Source organism: Panthera onca, chromosome D3, assembly GCF_046562875.1.
Source record: "Panthera onca isolate mPanOnc1 chromosome D3, mPanOnc1 haplotype 2, whole genome shotgun sequence".
In the NCBI taxonomy this organism is placed as follows: Eukaryota; Metazoa; Chordata; class Mammalia; order Carnivora; family Felidae; genus Panthera; species Panthera onca.
In genome coordinates, this window is record NC_138350.1 from 27228795 (window position 1) to 27244666 (window position 15872).

General features: G+C 44.8%; 1 protein-coding gene and 1 non-coding gene across 5 annotated transcripts in view; one reads left to right on the top strand and one right to left on the bottom strand.

Annotated features, from left to right (window-relative positions):
* GNB1L (G protein subunit beta 1 like) overlaps positions 1-15872 on the top strand; it is a 67881-nt gene that overhangs the window by 13206 nt on the left and 38803 nt on the right. For all 4 annotated transcript variants that reach the window (XM_078435535.2, XM_078435533.2, XM_078435534.2 and 1 more), the window contains exons 2-3: positions 14154-14299; positions 14789-14914. In XM_078435535.2, the coding sequence (XP_078291661.2) occupies positions 14175-14299; positions 14789-14914 (251 nt within the window). In that variant the 5' untranslated portion in view covers positions 14154-14174. The remainder of the gene's footprint in view (positions 1-14153; positions 14300-14788; positions 14915-15872) is intronic.
* On the bottom strand, positions 1882-1954 carry TRNAK-UUU (transfer RNA lysine (anticodon UUU)). Its single transcript has one exon. It is a non-coding gene; the product is annotated as a tRNA-Lys (tRNA).

Sequence of the window (15872 nt, forward strand, 5' to 3'; positions counted from 1 at the left end):
TAATGACCCAATATTGGTACATCATTATGGACTTAAGTCCCAATTTATTCAGATATTTTGAGTTTTTACCTAATGTCCTGTTTCTGTCCCAGGATCCTATCCAGGACAGCACATTACATTTAGTTGTCATGTGTCCTTAGTCTCTTCTGGCCTGTGACAGTTGCTTAGACTTTCCTTATTTTTATTATTGCCTTGACAATTTTGTGGGGTACCAGTTGGGTCTTTTGTAGAATGTTCCTCAGCTAGGATATGTCATGTGTTTTTTTCACAGTTAGATGGGTTGTGGGTTTCTGGGAGCCAGACCTCAAAGGTAAAGTGCCGTCTCATCACATATTAATGGTACATGTTGTCAAAATGACATCACTGTTGATGTTGACCTTGGTCACCTGGCCGAGGTAGTGGTTGTCAGGTTTCCTTTCTGTTGAAGTTATTCTTTTCTCTCCCTTTGCAGACTGTCCTCTTAGGAAGGCAGTCAGTATGCGCAGCCCCTGCGTCAGGGGTGGGAATTCTGTTCCACATCCTTGAGGGCGGAATATCCATACAAATTATTTGGAATTTTCCTGCATGCAAGATTTGTCTGCTCTCTCCTGTTTGTCTATTTCTTCAGTCCTTTTATTATATCAGATTGAACTCCTAAGTATCTGTTATTAATATGATCATTATTATGAAATGTACTTACAGTGAGTAGTAACACCTGCGCACACCAGCACGTCCACAATCCCGACATGGAAACTGATCCATTACCTCAGAACTTTCCTCCTGCTCCCCCTCGGTAGTCAGCCTGTCTCCCCACCCTTGGCCCCTAGCCACTGCCCATCTGTGCTCTCTACCTTGTTGGGCCTTTTCTGGAATGCCATATAACTAGGCTCATGCCATATTTAACCTTTCACTCACCATAATTCTCTGGAGAGCCATCCGTTTAGTTGTGTTTTTCAATAGTTTGTTCCTTATTATTGCTCAAGAGTATTCTGTTCACCCATGGATGGTCCTCTGGGGCAGTATGAACAGAGCTGCTATAAACATTCATGTGCAGGCTTTTCTTTGCACATAAGTTTTCATTTCTGTAAAGTAAACACCTAGGGGTAGGATTGCCAGGAATATGATACACGTATATTTCATTTTGTCAGAAACTACCTGTTTTCCAGAATGCTGGTACCACTTTGCATGTGGTACCACATGTACTTTTTCTAATGTACTTTGTTTTGTCAGATTTTCTTCTTTATTGTAGCCATTTTAGTAGTTTGTGGCCCTAAGTTCCATTTCATCTAAGTTGTTGAGTTTTTGTGCATTGAGTTGTTTATAGCATTTCCTTACTGCCCTTTTAATGTTGGTGGTGTGTCGGTGTCTCGAGTGATAATCCTTTTTTCATGAGGATAGTTTGTTTCTTTCCCCCTTTTTTGTGGTTGTCAGTCTAGATAGAGATTTATCAATTTTATGAATCTTTTTTAAAGAACCAATCTCAGGGCACCTGGGTGGCTCAGTCGGTTGAGCATCTGACCCTTGATTTCAGCTCAAGTCATGATCCCAGGGTTGTGGGATTGAGCCCTGAGTTGGACTTTGTACTGAGCATTGGAGCCTACTTAAGATTCTCTCTCTCCCTCTGCCCCTCTCCCCCACTCATGTGCTCTCTCTCTCTCTCTCTCTAAAATAAAATTAAATAAATAAAATAAAGAGCCAATCTCTGATTTTGTTGATTTTTCTCTGTTGCTTTACTATTCTCTGTTGTATTCGTTTCTGCTCTATCCTTACTATTTTCTTCCTTTGGTTTGCTTTGGGGCTTATTTTGAGCCTCTTTCTCTAGTTTCTTAAGGTGCACACTGGGTCATTGATTTGAGACCTTTCTTTCTTTCTAATGTGGGCGTTTTTATAAAGTGATCTCTACACCCAGCATGGGGCTTGAACTCATGACCCTGAGGTCAAAAGTCTCATGCTCTACCAACTGAGCCAGCCAGGCACCCCATATGTAGACATTTAATGCTATAAATTTTCCTCCATGCCTCACTTTAGCTGCAACCTACAAATTTTGACTATTTTGGTTTTCATTTTTATTGCATGCAAAATGCTTTCTAATTTCTCTTGACTACTTCTTGGACAAATTGGTTATTTAAAAGTGTATTATTCATTTCCCAAATATGTGGAGATTTTCCATTTACCTTTCCACTATTGATTTCCAGCTTAATTCCGTAACTTTAGAGAATATATTTTGTATGCTCTTGTTTCTTCTTCATTTTTTAAGGTTTTGTTTTATGATCTGAGATATGGTCTATCTTGATGAATATTGCATGTGCATTTGTGAAGAATGTGTTTTTCTGTTGGATAGAGTGTTCTGTTAATGTCAACTAGGTCACGTAGGTAGATAGTATTAGTCAGGGTTCTGTATGACTTTTTGGCCACTTATTCAGCTAATTACTAAGGACGTGTTTAAGTCTCCAGCTATAATTACATATTTGTTTATTTCTGCTTTCAGTTGCATCAGTTTTCCTTCATGCATTTTGAAATTCTGTCATTAACTGAGTACATATTTAGCACTCTTAGTATCTTCTTGATGAATTGATACCTTTTATTTTTATGTATCCTTATCCCTGATAATATTCCTTTCTCTGAGGTCTACTTTCCATGATATTAACATATTTTCTCCAACCAACTTTCTCTTATTGTACATATAGTAATTCTCTTTCATCTTTACTTTTAATCTGTTTTTATATTTAAGGTGGGTTTCTGCCAGATAACTTATAGTTGGATCTTTTTTTAAATAGCTTATCATTGTTGGATCTTATAATTAACATGTTGAGAGCATTTATATTTATTATAATCATTGATATGATTGTATTTTGGTCTACCGTTTTGTTATTTTCTCTTTTTCCTCTAGTTTTTTGGTTCCCCTCTCCCTCTTTCTTGTTTCCTTATGAATTATTTAAATATTTTCAAATACTCTTGTTTAAATTTTTCTATTGGCTTTGGCTGTATCTCTTTGTATTATATACTATGTTTTTAATGGTTGCTCTGGAGATTGCAGCGTACATTCTCAACCTTTCACAGTCTTCTTAGAGTTAATTTTTTTTTCATTTCAAGTAAAATATCGAAGCCTTGCAATCACATAGGTCCTCTTATTTTCCTGCTTTCATGTGATAGCTGTCATACTGAAAACCCCACCAGACAGTGTTATTTTAGTAATATACATGTTCACTTAAGGGGTGAAATTTTGCTTTTATATTTACCCAGATATTTACTGTTTGTCTTCCTCTGCCTCCTCGAAGGCCCATATTTCTTTCTGGTTCTCATTATTTTTAAGCTGTAGAACCTCATTTAGTATTTCTTTTAGGCTATATCTGCTGGTGAGAAATTCTCTTCGTTTTCCTTCATCTGAGAATATTTTTGCCTTCATTCCCAAAAGAGAATTTACTGGATATAGAGGGTTTTTTTTTTCCTTTTAATACTTTAAAGACACCCCACCGTCTCCTGGCTTCTGTGGTTACTGATGAGAAATCCACACTAATTCAGATTATTATTTCCCTATGTATGTGTCATCAATGTTGAGTTATTTTTCTTTATTATTTTCAACAGTTTAATTATGATGTGTTTGAATGTAGTTTTTATCCTGCTTATGGTTCATTGAGTCCTTAGATCTATAAATTGTTGTCTTTTCCCAAATTTGTAAAATTTCAGGCAGTGATTTATTCAAGTAATTTTCCTGCTCCATTTCTTTCTCTTCTTCTCAGACTTCAGTGACACAAATGTCAGACCTTTTACAGTTATTTCACAAGTCCCTGAGGCTCTAATCGTTTATTTCAATCTTTTTCTTTTCTGTCTTCATACTGGATAATTTCTATTAATCAATCTTCATGTTCATTGGCTCTTTCCTTTGTCATCTCCCATTCCATATTGAATTTTTTTGTTTCAGATTATTGTATTATTTGGTTTGGACATTTCCTTTAAAAAAAAACTACCTTTTTAAAAATGTTTATTTATTTATTTTAAGAGAAGGAGAGAGCGTGCATGCAAGCCAGGGGAGGGGCAGAGAGAAAGGAAAGAGAGAATCCCAAGCAGGCTCTGCTCTGTCAGTGTGGAGCCCAGCACAGGGATCAGTCCCACACACCGTGAGATCATGACCTGAGCTGAAATCAAGAGCTGGACGCTTAACTGACTGAGCCACCTAGGTGCCCTAAAAAAATTGATTTCTATTTCTCTGTTGAGAACTTTGCTTCTGTTCATTTCAAGTGTGTTTACCTTTGCTGTATGGAGCATAATCCTAAAAGTTGCTTTAGAATCCTTAATGATACTCCCAACATCTGAATCGTCTCAAGGTAGGCATCTGTAAGTTGTCTTTTCCCATGAGAACTGGTCTCATTTCCTAGTTCATGGTATGTTGAATAATTTTGTATTGTATCCTAGACATGTCCTGGTTGAGTATTACTTTGGGCCCTCTGGAGAATGTTGAGTTTTGTATTAGCAGGCAGTCAATCCAATTAGAATTGCCACACAGTTCTGTCTTGCCCTTTGTGGGCTATGGTTTTAATCTCTTTTCAATTTTCAAACCTTTTAAGATGTTCCTTTGGGTCCGTCCCAGGCTTATGAATCTCAGCAGTGAGCCTGGGACTTTTGTGGGTTCATTCACAGAATTGAGAGACCTTTTTCTTTAGCTCTTTCCTCTCTGCAATTCTCCCTCCCTCCCCTGCCCCCCACTCACACTCCATCCTGCAGGATTCTCTCTCTGGCCAAAAAGACAGAAGTTTCTCTCAGAGTCATTTCTCCCACACAGTTCTATGTCTGGGGCCCATTCTTGGGGCAGTGCTGAGAGAGAAAACAAACCATCAGGGATTTCCTCTCACATTCTTTAAACTCTTTGTAAAGTTGTTAGTCTAAGTTTTAGCCACTGCTGCATGGCAGCTATGCAAGCTGGGCCTATCCTCAAGGCAGTGCCTCAAGACATAATAATAAAAACAGAAAACTCATCCCCATACAGGTCACTTCTCCAAGGTTTTGCCTCCAAGGTCTGTCTGCTATTGTTCACTTTTCAAAATTTTGAGGTAATTGCTCTTCATATTTTGTCTGGAGTTTTTATAGTTGCGGTCAGCCAGAGAGAGAAAGCCTGTAGTGAGCTTATTGCTTCCTGGCCAGAATCTGTCAAAGTAGTTCCAATTTACATTTCTGCATGAGTGATGTTAAGCATCTTTTTATATGTTTAAGGGCCATTTTCATTTCTTGTGTATGTGAATTCATGTCTTTTGCCTATTTGGTCTTTGGACTTTACTTAATTTTGAAGATTTCTATGTATTTTATCTTATTTTATTTTTTGAGAGAGCAAGGGAGGGCCATGGGGAGAGAGAATCTGAAGCAGGCTCTACACCTAGCATGGAGCCTGACTCAGGGCTTGATCTCATGATCTTGAGATCATCACCTGAGCTGAAATCAAGAGTTTGACACTTACCCAACTGAGCCCTCAGGTGCCCCAAAGATTTCTGTATATTTTAGAAATATTAGAATTTTATCTCTTTCGACATGGAAAAAATTTTAAGTTTATTAGGTATTTTATCTTCTAAGTTGGTATTATGAATGGACTTTTCTTTAACAGGTTACTGTTTGGGCATAAGGAAGCTATTTGAGTTCTCTTTGTTAGTTTTTTTCCTGCTACCATAGTAAAGTTTTTTTTTTTTTTTTTAATGTTTGACTCTATTTTATGTTTGATTATCTAAGGTTCTCATGTATATATCATCATGTTATCTGGAAAATAATTTAATGTTTTCTTTTCTAAGTCATATGCCTTTAATTGATTTTTCTTATTTAATTGCATTGGTTTAAACCTCCAGTGCAGTGTTGAATAGTAGTATAGATGTTGGGTATTCTGATCTTAGAGGAAATACCTCCAGTATTCCTTCGTAAAGTAATGTCTGTAGAACTAAGGAGGGGATTGTGTGTGTGTGTGTGTGTGTGTGTGTGTGTGTGTGTGTATTTTAGTCATTTTTAGTCAGTTTCTATTTGGTTAGATGTTTTAATAAAAAATGGGTATTGAGGGGCGCCTGGGTGGCTCAGTCGGTTGGGCAGCCGACTTCGGCTCAGGTGGTGATCTTGTGGTCCGTGAGTTCGAGCCCCGCGTCGGGCTCTGTGCTGACAGCTCAGAGCCTGGAGCCTGCTTCAGATTCTGTCTCTCCCTCTTTCTGACCCTCCCCGTTCATGCTCTGTCTCTCTCTGTCTCAAAAATAAAAATAAACGTTAAAAAAATTTTTTTTAAAAATGGGTATTGAATACTGTCAAAGGCTTTTTTTTAGCATCTATGGAGATAATTATATGATTTTTCTCACTGATTTATTAATATGTTGTATGACATTAATGGATTTTCTAATTGAGCTAACCTTGCATTTCAAGGATAAATTCCACTTGGTCATCATGTATTATTTCTTTAATTTGATGTTATATTTTGTTTGCTAATATTTTACTATTTTTGCATGATATTCCTAAGTGATACTGGTCTCTACTTTCCCTCTGGTCAAAGCTTTAAATATATCTCACGAATTCTGGTTTATAGTGTTTTTCATTGTCATTTTTAAAATTTGTGGATTAAGTACTTCCCCCTTTACCTAAAATCTATTGTTTAATAAATGTTTAAAAAAAATTTTTATGTTTATTCATTTTTGAAAGACAGAGAGAGACAGAGCACAAGCAGGGGAGGGGTGGAGAGAGAGGGGGACACAGAATCAGAAGCAGGCTCCAGGCTCTGAGCTGTCAGCACAGAGCCTGATGCGAGGCTTGAACTCACGAACTGCGAGATCATGACCTGAGCCAAAGTCAGATGCTCAACCGACTGAGCCACCCAGGCGCTCCAAGTTTAATAAATGGTTTTAAATTTTTAGTTGGGAGGACACTTTAGTTTTTGTTTTGTTAATTTCTAGTTTAACTGTGCTGTGGTTATAGTATATGTTTATAATATTTCTTTTTAATGGAAATTACTGGTATTTTCTTTGTGACCCAATATACAATTTTTACACATGTTCATGTGCACTTAAGAAAAAGATGTAGTCTCTGTTAGTAGAGTGTAAAGTTCCATATGGATCCATAATATTTACCTCATGGAGTCTTCTATCTCCTTACTTACTATCATCTACTTGATAATGACTTGTACTGAGAGTAGTAGTATATCATGTTTTCCAATTATTGATGAGTTTTTTCTGTGACTCTTTACATTTCCTGTAGTTTCTGTTTTATAAAGGTGGTGTTTCTGTTGTTTAGCACATAGATATTCGCAGCTATCATATATTCATTGTGAATTGCAGCTTTTAGTATTGTAAAGTATCTGGGTTTGTCAATTCTAATGCTTTTCAGCTAAAATTCAACTTTGTTGACATCTGTATTTCAACTCCTGCTTTTTTTTATAGTTTCTTTTACCTGAAATACCTTTGTCCATCTCTAATTTTAGCCTTTTAGAATCACTTTAATTTTTTGCTTATTAACTTTATAATCTGAGTATGGTTTTTCATCAGATATACGTGTCATGAATATTTTCTCCCTGTCTATAGCCTCATTTTTTTACACCCTTAATGTCTCTTGATGAGAATTAGGATTTTGAGTTTCATCCATGTGAGACTGGAGTTTATACAGTTTCAATTTTGTGGAACAGTCTATTGTATGAATATATCAATTCTATCCTGTTCTGCAGTTGAGGGCCATTTGAGTTGTTTCTAGTTTTTATTAACATGCATAATATTGCTATGAACATTCTTCTACAAATCTCTCCTTGTACACATGTGAGAATTTCTTTAGTGTGTTTATCTAAGAAAGGGGACTGTTACATCATAAGGTGTGCAAACTAATCCCAGATTGTTTTCCAAAGTGATTCTTTCAATTTATGCTGCCGGTAGCATGGTAAAGGTTGCTAGTTGTCCCACATTGTAGTCAATATTTGACAGATTGTTTAATTTTTTGCTAATCTGCTAGGAGTGTAATTCTATCACACTGGTTTTGACAAGCATTTCCAAGATTAGGTTAAACATCTCTTTCATATGTTTATTAGCCATTTATGTTTCTTATGAAATATCTATTCAAAAAAAAATTTTTTTTTTTCAACGTTTATTTATTTTTGGGACAGAGAGAGACAGAGCATGAACGGGGGAGGGACAGAGAGAGAGGGAGACACAGAATCGGAAACAGGCTCCAGGCTCTGAGCCATCAGCCCAGAGCCTGACGCGGGGCTCGAACTCACGGACCGTGAGATCGTGACCTGGCTGAAGTCGGACGCTTAACCGACTGCGCCACCCAGGCGCCCCATGAAATATCTATTCAAATTCTTTCGCTTACTTTCCTTTTTGCTGTTTGCTTTCTTCTTGATCTATGTGTTCCTTATTCTGGTTATGAGTCCAGGGCAGATTTATCTTCCTTCCCCTCATCTAGAGTGCTTTTATAATTGTAAACCTACAGAAGAGCTGCAAGTGTAGCAGAGTAAATGCTTGCATACTCTTCACTTGTGTTCACCACTTGTTAACATGTTGCCACATTTGAAAACAATGTGCAGGGGCGCCTGGGTGGCTCAGTCGGTTGAGTGGCCGACTTCGGCTCAGGTCATGATCTCGCGGTCCGTGAGTTCAAGCCCCGCGTCGGGCTCTGTGCTGACCGCTCAGAGCCTGGAGCCTGTTTCAGATTCTGTGTCTCCCTCTCTCTCTGACCCTCCCCCATTCATGCTTTGTCTCTCTGTGTCTCAAAAATAAATAAATGTTAAAAAAAAAAAAATTAAAAAAAAAAAAAAAAGAAAACAATGTGCAGACAATGTGCAGACATCATGATGTTTCACCCTTGCAACACCATTGCCTGAGAATAAGGACATTCTTCTCCATAAAATACCACTGTCCTGCTGCCCAAGAAAATTAACAATAATTCCATATTATCTGTAGTCCATATTCGCATTTTCCCATTTGTCACCAAAATGTCCTTGATAGCCCCCACCTTTTTTGATCTAGAGTCTAATCAAGGTTCACCTGTTAGATTTGGTCACGATGCCTCTAGTCTCTCAATTTAGAACACTCACCCTGCTTTTTGCTCTTGTTTTTTCTCTTGATCTTGACCTTTATGATAAGTCTGAGCTAGTTATCTTGCCCAGTATCCCATAATCTAGATGTATCTGATTGTTTTCTGCAGGTTGTTGGCACAGATGTACAGGGATGGTGCCGTGTCTTCTGGCATCACCTCAGGAGAGAAGTGATGCTGGTTTGTTTACAATTGGCGGTGCCAGCTTCGATCTCATGGTGAAGGTGGTGACAGCCAGATGTCTCCATTGTTAAGGAACATTCTCCTTCTGTGATCAGTAAATAATCTGTAGTGTAATACCTTGGCACAATGTAGATCTCCTGTTTCCCAACAACCTTTCACCTGCCTGGATCTTTTTTCAAATCTGAGTAGTGATTTTATGCTCTCAACTTGGAGTTTTAGCTCCCTCTTTTTATTTCTTTAAGAGCATTAAATATCCCTGTTTTATATGCCTGAATGCTTTGTGCACTAGAGGTCTAGTTCTGCCTCTTGTTGTTTCTCATGGCTCTCACTCATGGTGCAATGTTTCCTTTTTTGTTTCTATGAGTTTTGGTTACTTGCATTTCATAGGGCTTTATCTATGAATTCATTCAGGCCGGTGTTGAAGGTGGGCTCCTTCTGAGAGACATTTACAGACTGAAGTTTTGAGGACCTCCCAAGGTGGTGTAAATTAGGACTAAACCCTGGGAGCTGGCATTATTCTGGCAACTCTGGTTGTAGGTTTACTTCTGGTTCAGTCTAACACTGAGAATTTAGCCTTGTGGGGGTCTCATCTTTATGGAGATACTCCTATGAGATTGCCCACTTTGGGAGAGCCCTAGCATTGTCTTTCATCGATTCAGAGGCCTTGCTTGAGAACCAGAATTCTGGGTCACTAATGTAGCAAATGCCCTCAGGGCAGGCACCAAGTGGGGGCCCGCAGACCTCACTAGGTTTAATTCCACTGAAGTGTTGGGCCTGTGAAGGTTCTAAACTTTTTCTGTTGTTGTTGTTGTTGTTTGTTTTTACCAGCTTAGTGATGTACTGAAGATTTTGGTTTTTTATTTTATTAGCATTTTTAGTTGTTTTGTGGGCATCTATCCTGCTAGGTAGTAGTGCTTCCCTAGTCTGTGCTGGTTATGGAATTCTTAGTGCCTCTTGGGGCTGCTGGAGCTGTTCTAGGCACACGTGTGGGAGGACTTGGGGTCCTCTTTGAGGCACTCCCAGCATCCTGTGTAGCCTGTCCTTATACTCCCAAGCAGGCAGGACCCAGTTGGCGGGGACAGGCAAGAGCAGTGCATGGGTATCTATCTCTGGGTGGTGGCTCCCCTGCTTGGGCTCACTTCATGCTGTTTTTGATTCCAAGCTTCTTCTAGGACCAGTGGCTCTGGGGCAGTAAAAGGAAAGGATTCTGTGACTGAGTGGGACCTGTGTGCAGGTTAGGCTGTGGGGCACACAGAGGTAGGGACCCGTGGTCTTTGGGTACCAGCTTCTCCCCTGGCCCTGCCTCCTCTGTGTTTGCCAGTCACTGGTTGGTTGTGTGTGTTCTCCTGCGCACCCCCCACCCCCCAGGAGGGGCGTCCTTGGGTCCCTGTGGCTGCTGCACCTGCCCAAGGTACACATGGCTTTGTGGGATGGTAAGTTCCAAATGTAGCCCTGATGCCTTTCCACATGGGACCCTGCCCCCGCCCCTGCCCCTGCTGCTGTCCACACCAGGAGGGAGGGTCTGGGGCCCCTCTCTGTGTGGATGACCCTATGTAAGCCCTGCCAGACTGCTGCTTCTAAGTTGGGATGTAGGGGGGCGCTGTCATCATCCATGGGCCAAGGGCCTGAGGGGCTTTCAGGGGGGTGGGGGAGTGGGGGGTTCATAACATCAGTTGGAAAGGCTGTCAGAGTTGCGCAAATTGTGTCAGATTGTCTTTCTTTTTAATTTTGAAAAGAATGTGTCTCTCTTTGACATCTCGAAGAGCAGGCAGAATCCGAAGTTGTGCTCAGTGGATTAAGTTTCATGTTCCTTTGCCCTCTGGGAGGAAAAGACAAGTGACAGAACAGGGAGACGAAGCAGCGGCGGGCGGCTGGTATCACGCACTGGTGTTGCACAAGGGGCTGTGGCCTCCGCTCCGGGAGGCCCAGTGCCAGGGAAGATAGGATAACGCGATTATTCTCAATTAGATTAATAAAGAATAATTAGATGTCATAAATCAAGTAATCATAGGATATTGTCATGGGAAAAATATGTAGCTAGAATTAATTAGTTTTCAAATAAAGCATTTATTTTAATTGCTTGAAATGATGGAGCCCTTAATTGCCGATGCATCATTTTGGCCTGAACATTTTGGTTGTTGTAACAACGTGACGGGTTTGTTCCCTGCAGTTCTGGGGAAACAATAGAGGAGAACTTGATTTCATCACCTCAGACTGAGCCTTGTGCTGGTGAGGTTCTGGAAACTCCCATCAGGCCGCAGGCAGGTGGCAAGTGTGGGCTGGGCTTCGGCTGGCACTGCCCAAGGCCCCCGTGCTGTCTATGAATGTGTGTGTGAGTATGTGCATGCATGTGCATGCGTGTGTATGTATATGTGAGTGGATGTGAATGTGTGTGCCTCCTGTGCATGTGCGCAAGCACGCGCTTGAACATGTTGTGTGTGCAAGTCGGGACTGTACCGTGGGAACCTGCACAGAAGTGGCCTGTAGGACTCCAAGGCCTGGACTGTGGGGTGGAATGCTCCCCTCTCCCTAGCCCCTAGAGACCAGGGCTTTTCTGGTGGGTTGATGTGCATTAGCGGGGTTCTCCATTCTTGGGTTTTTCCAAATCTGGGATCCTGGAGCTGATCAGCTATTCTTGCAGAGCAGGCATAGCACAGACAGTCAGTAGCTTCTGAGGATCCAATAGCTGCTCCTCGGAACTTATCCCAAGCCCACCTGCTTGAAGGTAGCCTAGCAGGGTTTGTAGCCCCAGCCCAGAAGCATCTCCAGGCAGCTTACCTGTCCCACAGCAGAGCAGGGGCCATGGGTTGTGGAGCAGTGTGGGGTCAGGTTCTTCTGCCCACAGGAGGCTGTCCTTATGTTTGAGAAGAGTCATTTGGTTTTCAGCCAAAGGTGAGAGGGGCTTTTAGAGTGAAAACCCTAAAAAAGACAAAGAAAGAAAGAAAGAAAGAAAGAAAGAAAGAAAGAAAGAAAGAAAGAAAGAAACAAGGATTTGGCTATTTGTAAGGCACATTCCGAGGGACCCCTTCCTTCTCTTTGAAACCCCTCGATGAAGGCAGGATGGAGCTGTAGAGTGGCTTCCTGGGGTCTCTCACCATTAAGGGTAAGCATCTGCCCCTTCTTGGCCCTGGCCCTGTAGTCTCTGCTCTGGGTCATTAGGATCTCAGCCCCCAGCCCTACTTCCAGCCCTCACATGGGCCAGGCCTCAGCCAGCCTGGTGCTGGCAATGGCCTCCTGCCGGGTCTGTGCAGCGTTTCCCAGGTTCCTGTGGTCTCCAGAGGCTCGGGTCACTGACCGCCTTGTGCTGCCTTGGTGACTTGGAGCCCCCTGGTTTGCAAGTCCCCAGCTGCCTTGATGGTGGCATTTCTTAGGTGTTTTGAACCTTTTGCTTAATCAAGCTACTCCTGGCTCTATTCTGACGGGAGAGAGAGAGAACGAAAGGGTCTGGGATGGTTTCAAGGAGGGGAGGTACACAGGGCTTCGCTGTTAAGGGTGTGGATGAAGTAGTGCCTGGACTGATCTGCTGGAGAAACCCATGCCTCTCTTGCCTCTGCGCCTGCGCATTTGCCTGTCCTCAGCCTGCAGCCCTCTCCTGCATGGGCTTCCTCCGTCCTTGGCCTAGAACCCTCTCTAACCTCTGGCATAGGCCAGGGCCCCCTCCTGGAGGAATGCTGTCTTCTCTGCTCTTGTCCTTTTCCCTGCCCCAATTCCTCTGGTGGCTGTGGCTGTGGCTGCTGCAGTGGTCGGGTGGCCTCCTCCCTGATGGGCAGGTTGGGAAGTGTCTCAGAGCCCAGCAGGAGAGGCCCTCCTGATGAAGTTACTACAGTTCCCCAGCGGTCTGCTCCTGGCCTTTCCCTTTCAACCTTCAGCCTGGCCTGGGACCTGCCCCTTGGTCATTGGGGCAGGTCACTTCTGGTCCAGCAACCGCCCCTGTACCATCACTGGGGCAGGCTCAGGCGGGGACACGGGGAGGCTTCTTCTTTCAGGTGGGTGGGCCCCAGCAGGCTTTAAACATAGGACCAGTGATTTGAGGAAGGGTCACTCATCTGTGATATCAGTCCTCCAGGGGAGTGGCAAGGTGACTCAGTCTCTTGCCCCTTGCCCACACACCAGTGCCCAAACCACTCTGCCTCTTTGTGGCAGCATGCCACTTCAGGCCTGGGTCTGAGTGGCCTGGGGCAGCTCACCAGATCAGTCTCTGCCCTAGTTTCACCAACAGTAAATGGGGTGCTGCCTTCTCGAAGGGTGGTTGTGCAGGCCTTCAGGACCCAGCAGGCGGTATATTTTAGCACACGTGAGGGAGAGGGTCCTCTCCATCTTTGGGTCCTCCTTGCCCAGGGACCCCACACACCTCTTGTCTGTCCATTGGTTCATCCCTTCAGTATACACTTGCTGAGCAGCTGCTATGTGCTTGGCCAGGCCTGTGGTCTGGGGGGAGCAGACCGGCATGGCCCCTGTTCTCACAAGCTTGCTGCGGGGCCAAGGGGCAGCATGTCCCGGCATGTCTTTGCCCCGTTTGCAGGGAGGAGAGGAGATGGGCCTCGTGAGGGAGGAGGGAGACTGAATTTGCAGGATTCAGCTAGGTCCAGAGATGAGACTGGGTGTGTGGAGAGCCCAAGTGAGGAGGAGTCTTCCCTGGCTAGAGCAGTGCTGCTGCAGCCAGTGGGGTCCAGGGAGCCAGAAGTTACAGCCGGTGGGTGGACAGGGAGGCCTAGAGGCCAGTGGCGGGCTCTACGCAGGACACTGAGGGTAAGAGTGGCCTCAGAAGGGTGTGGGTGCCATGGTGCCCACCCAGAGATAGTATAGGTTGGGACCACGGTGATGCCATTTGAGTGTAGAGGCCAATAGGCAGGATGGAAGACAGGCTGAAGGGGGTGGGCAGCATCCAGGGGGGCTCCTACTGACTACCTTCCTGAAGGATGACAGGTGTGTCACTTACACCCTCCCTTGGTCCCCAGGTAACTACACCCCCTCCCGGTATGGCAGCCTCGCCGCTCCCACCCCCGGACCCGTGGTTTGTCCTCCGAGGTACCCAGTCGGCAGTACATGCGCTGCATTTCTTCGGAGGAGCTGAAGGGCAGGGGCAGCCGCTGCTCCTCTCAGGGTGAGTAGCTGTGGCCCCAACCTAACCTCAGGGGTTAGCCCAGGGTGAATTCAGAAGGTGGTGGGCTAGCAATGAGCCCGGCGCTCAGTTGGGGGTCCTAGTGAAGGGCTCAGCCTGCCCATCACTCGGGCTTTTCAGAGCCCACTCGACAAGCTGTCCCTTGGGCCGGCCCCCCTCAGAGGAGGTAGGAACATGCCCTCTCTGTTATAGACACCATCCAGTTTACAGTGTCGATGGAGCTCCCCCATTCCTCTCCAGAGAAGTAGACTCTGCCTGAGGGACTCTCTGCCCACCATCCTTGGAAAAGGAGCACTGTGCCACTTTTACCTACCCTTAGTTCACATGTACAGCCATCACCTAAACGAAAACCCAACAACGGAACGTCTGGTCCACTAGCTGGGTGGTTTCCAGGCCAGCCCTACAGAGCATGCTGGGAATGTCCTCCACTGACGCCTCTTCCTGAGTCTGTGCTTGCACTTGTCAGAACAGATCCCTGAGTGGGCTGGTGCACATCTGGAGCCTGCAGACACGGAGGGCGGTTGCTACCCTGGACGGCCATCGGGGCCAGTGTGTAACCTGGCTGCATTCATTGCCCCAAGGGCACCAGTTCCTCAGGTGGGTCTTGGTGGCGGTGAGTGCAGTCCCAAAGGAGTTAAGCCGTGGCCTTCACCAGGGGCCAAGAGCTTGCCAGTGGAGGCTCTTGGGATTTCCCCCAGCTGCCAGGCAGCCCCTCCCAGTGCGGAGCAGTGTGACCTCTGCCCTTGGTCTGCCCTGAGACTGTAGGTGGGCTGGGTGCCCATCACTGCAGCGTCTGTGACCACTGCACTATCCAGGCACGTGCCCACTGAGATGATGAACACAGAAAGCAGCTCTGTCTACAGCCCCACACCTCCCTGGCCTGAGCAGGCCTCTCCAGGGGCAAGAGCTGGGGGCTCAATGGCTGAGCCCAAGGCATCTCCTTAGAGGAGCCTCAACTTCCCTTCCCCAGGGCTCTGGTGTCACAGCGGCTGCTTTGATGGGTGGCCACCTTCCCACGAGGTGGCTAGGACTGGTCACCAGGGTGGTGCAAAGCCTAAACCTAATGCCTACCCACTGACTGGGGCTGTGCTCCAAACCCTGAGTGTGGCCACCCCTAGGGGCACTGACAGTGCCACATAGGCACCCACGTCCATGGCATTTGGGCTGACCAGCGCAGGGTGAGATGGGATGGCGAGAGCGAGGTGGGGTCTGGCACTCCTGGTAGAAGAAACTGCGTGTGCCAAAGCCACTGCAGGCCCAGCCTGTGCGTGTCGTAGGGGCTGTGAGGGATGGAGGCCGGGCAGCAGAGCCCAGGGGGGCTGTGTTCTGGCACTGCCACCACAGCTTTGTGGAGGTACCAGCCTGGGGACTCCAGGTGAGAGGTGGGCCAAGAGGCAGCAGGAAGGGGCAGGTGGGTAAGAGAATGAGTTTATGTCTACCAAGTTTAAGTGAAACTTTCCTGAATGCCCTCCAGGACAGGTCTGTGTTTCTTCTCTAGATTTGGAGCCCAGACGTCTGGGTACCATGGTTCCCAGTCCCCAGAGGAGGAGGCCTG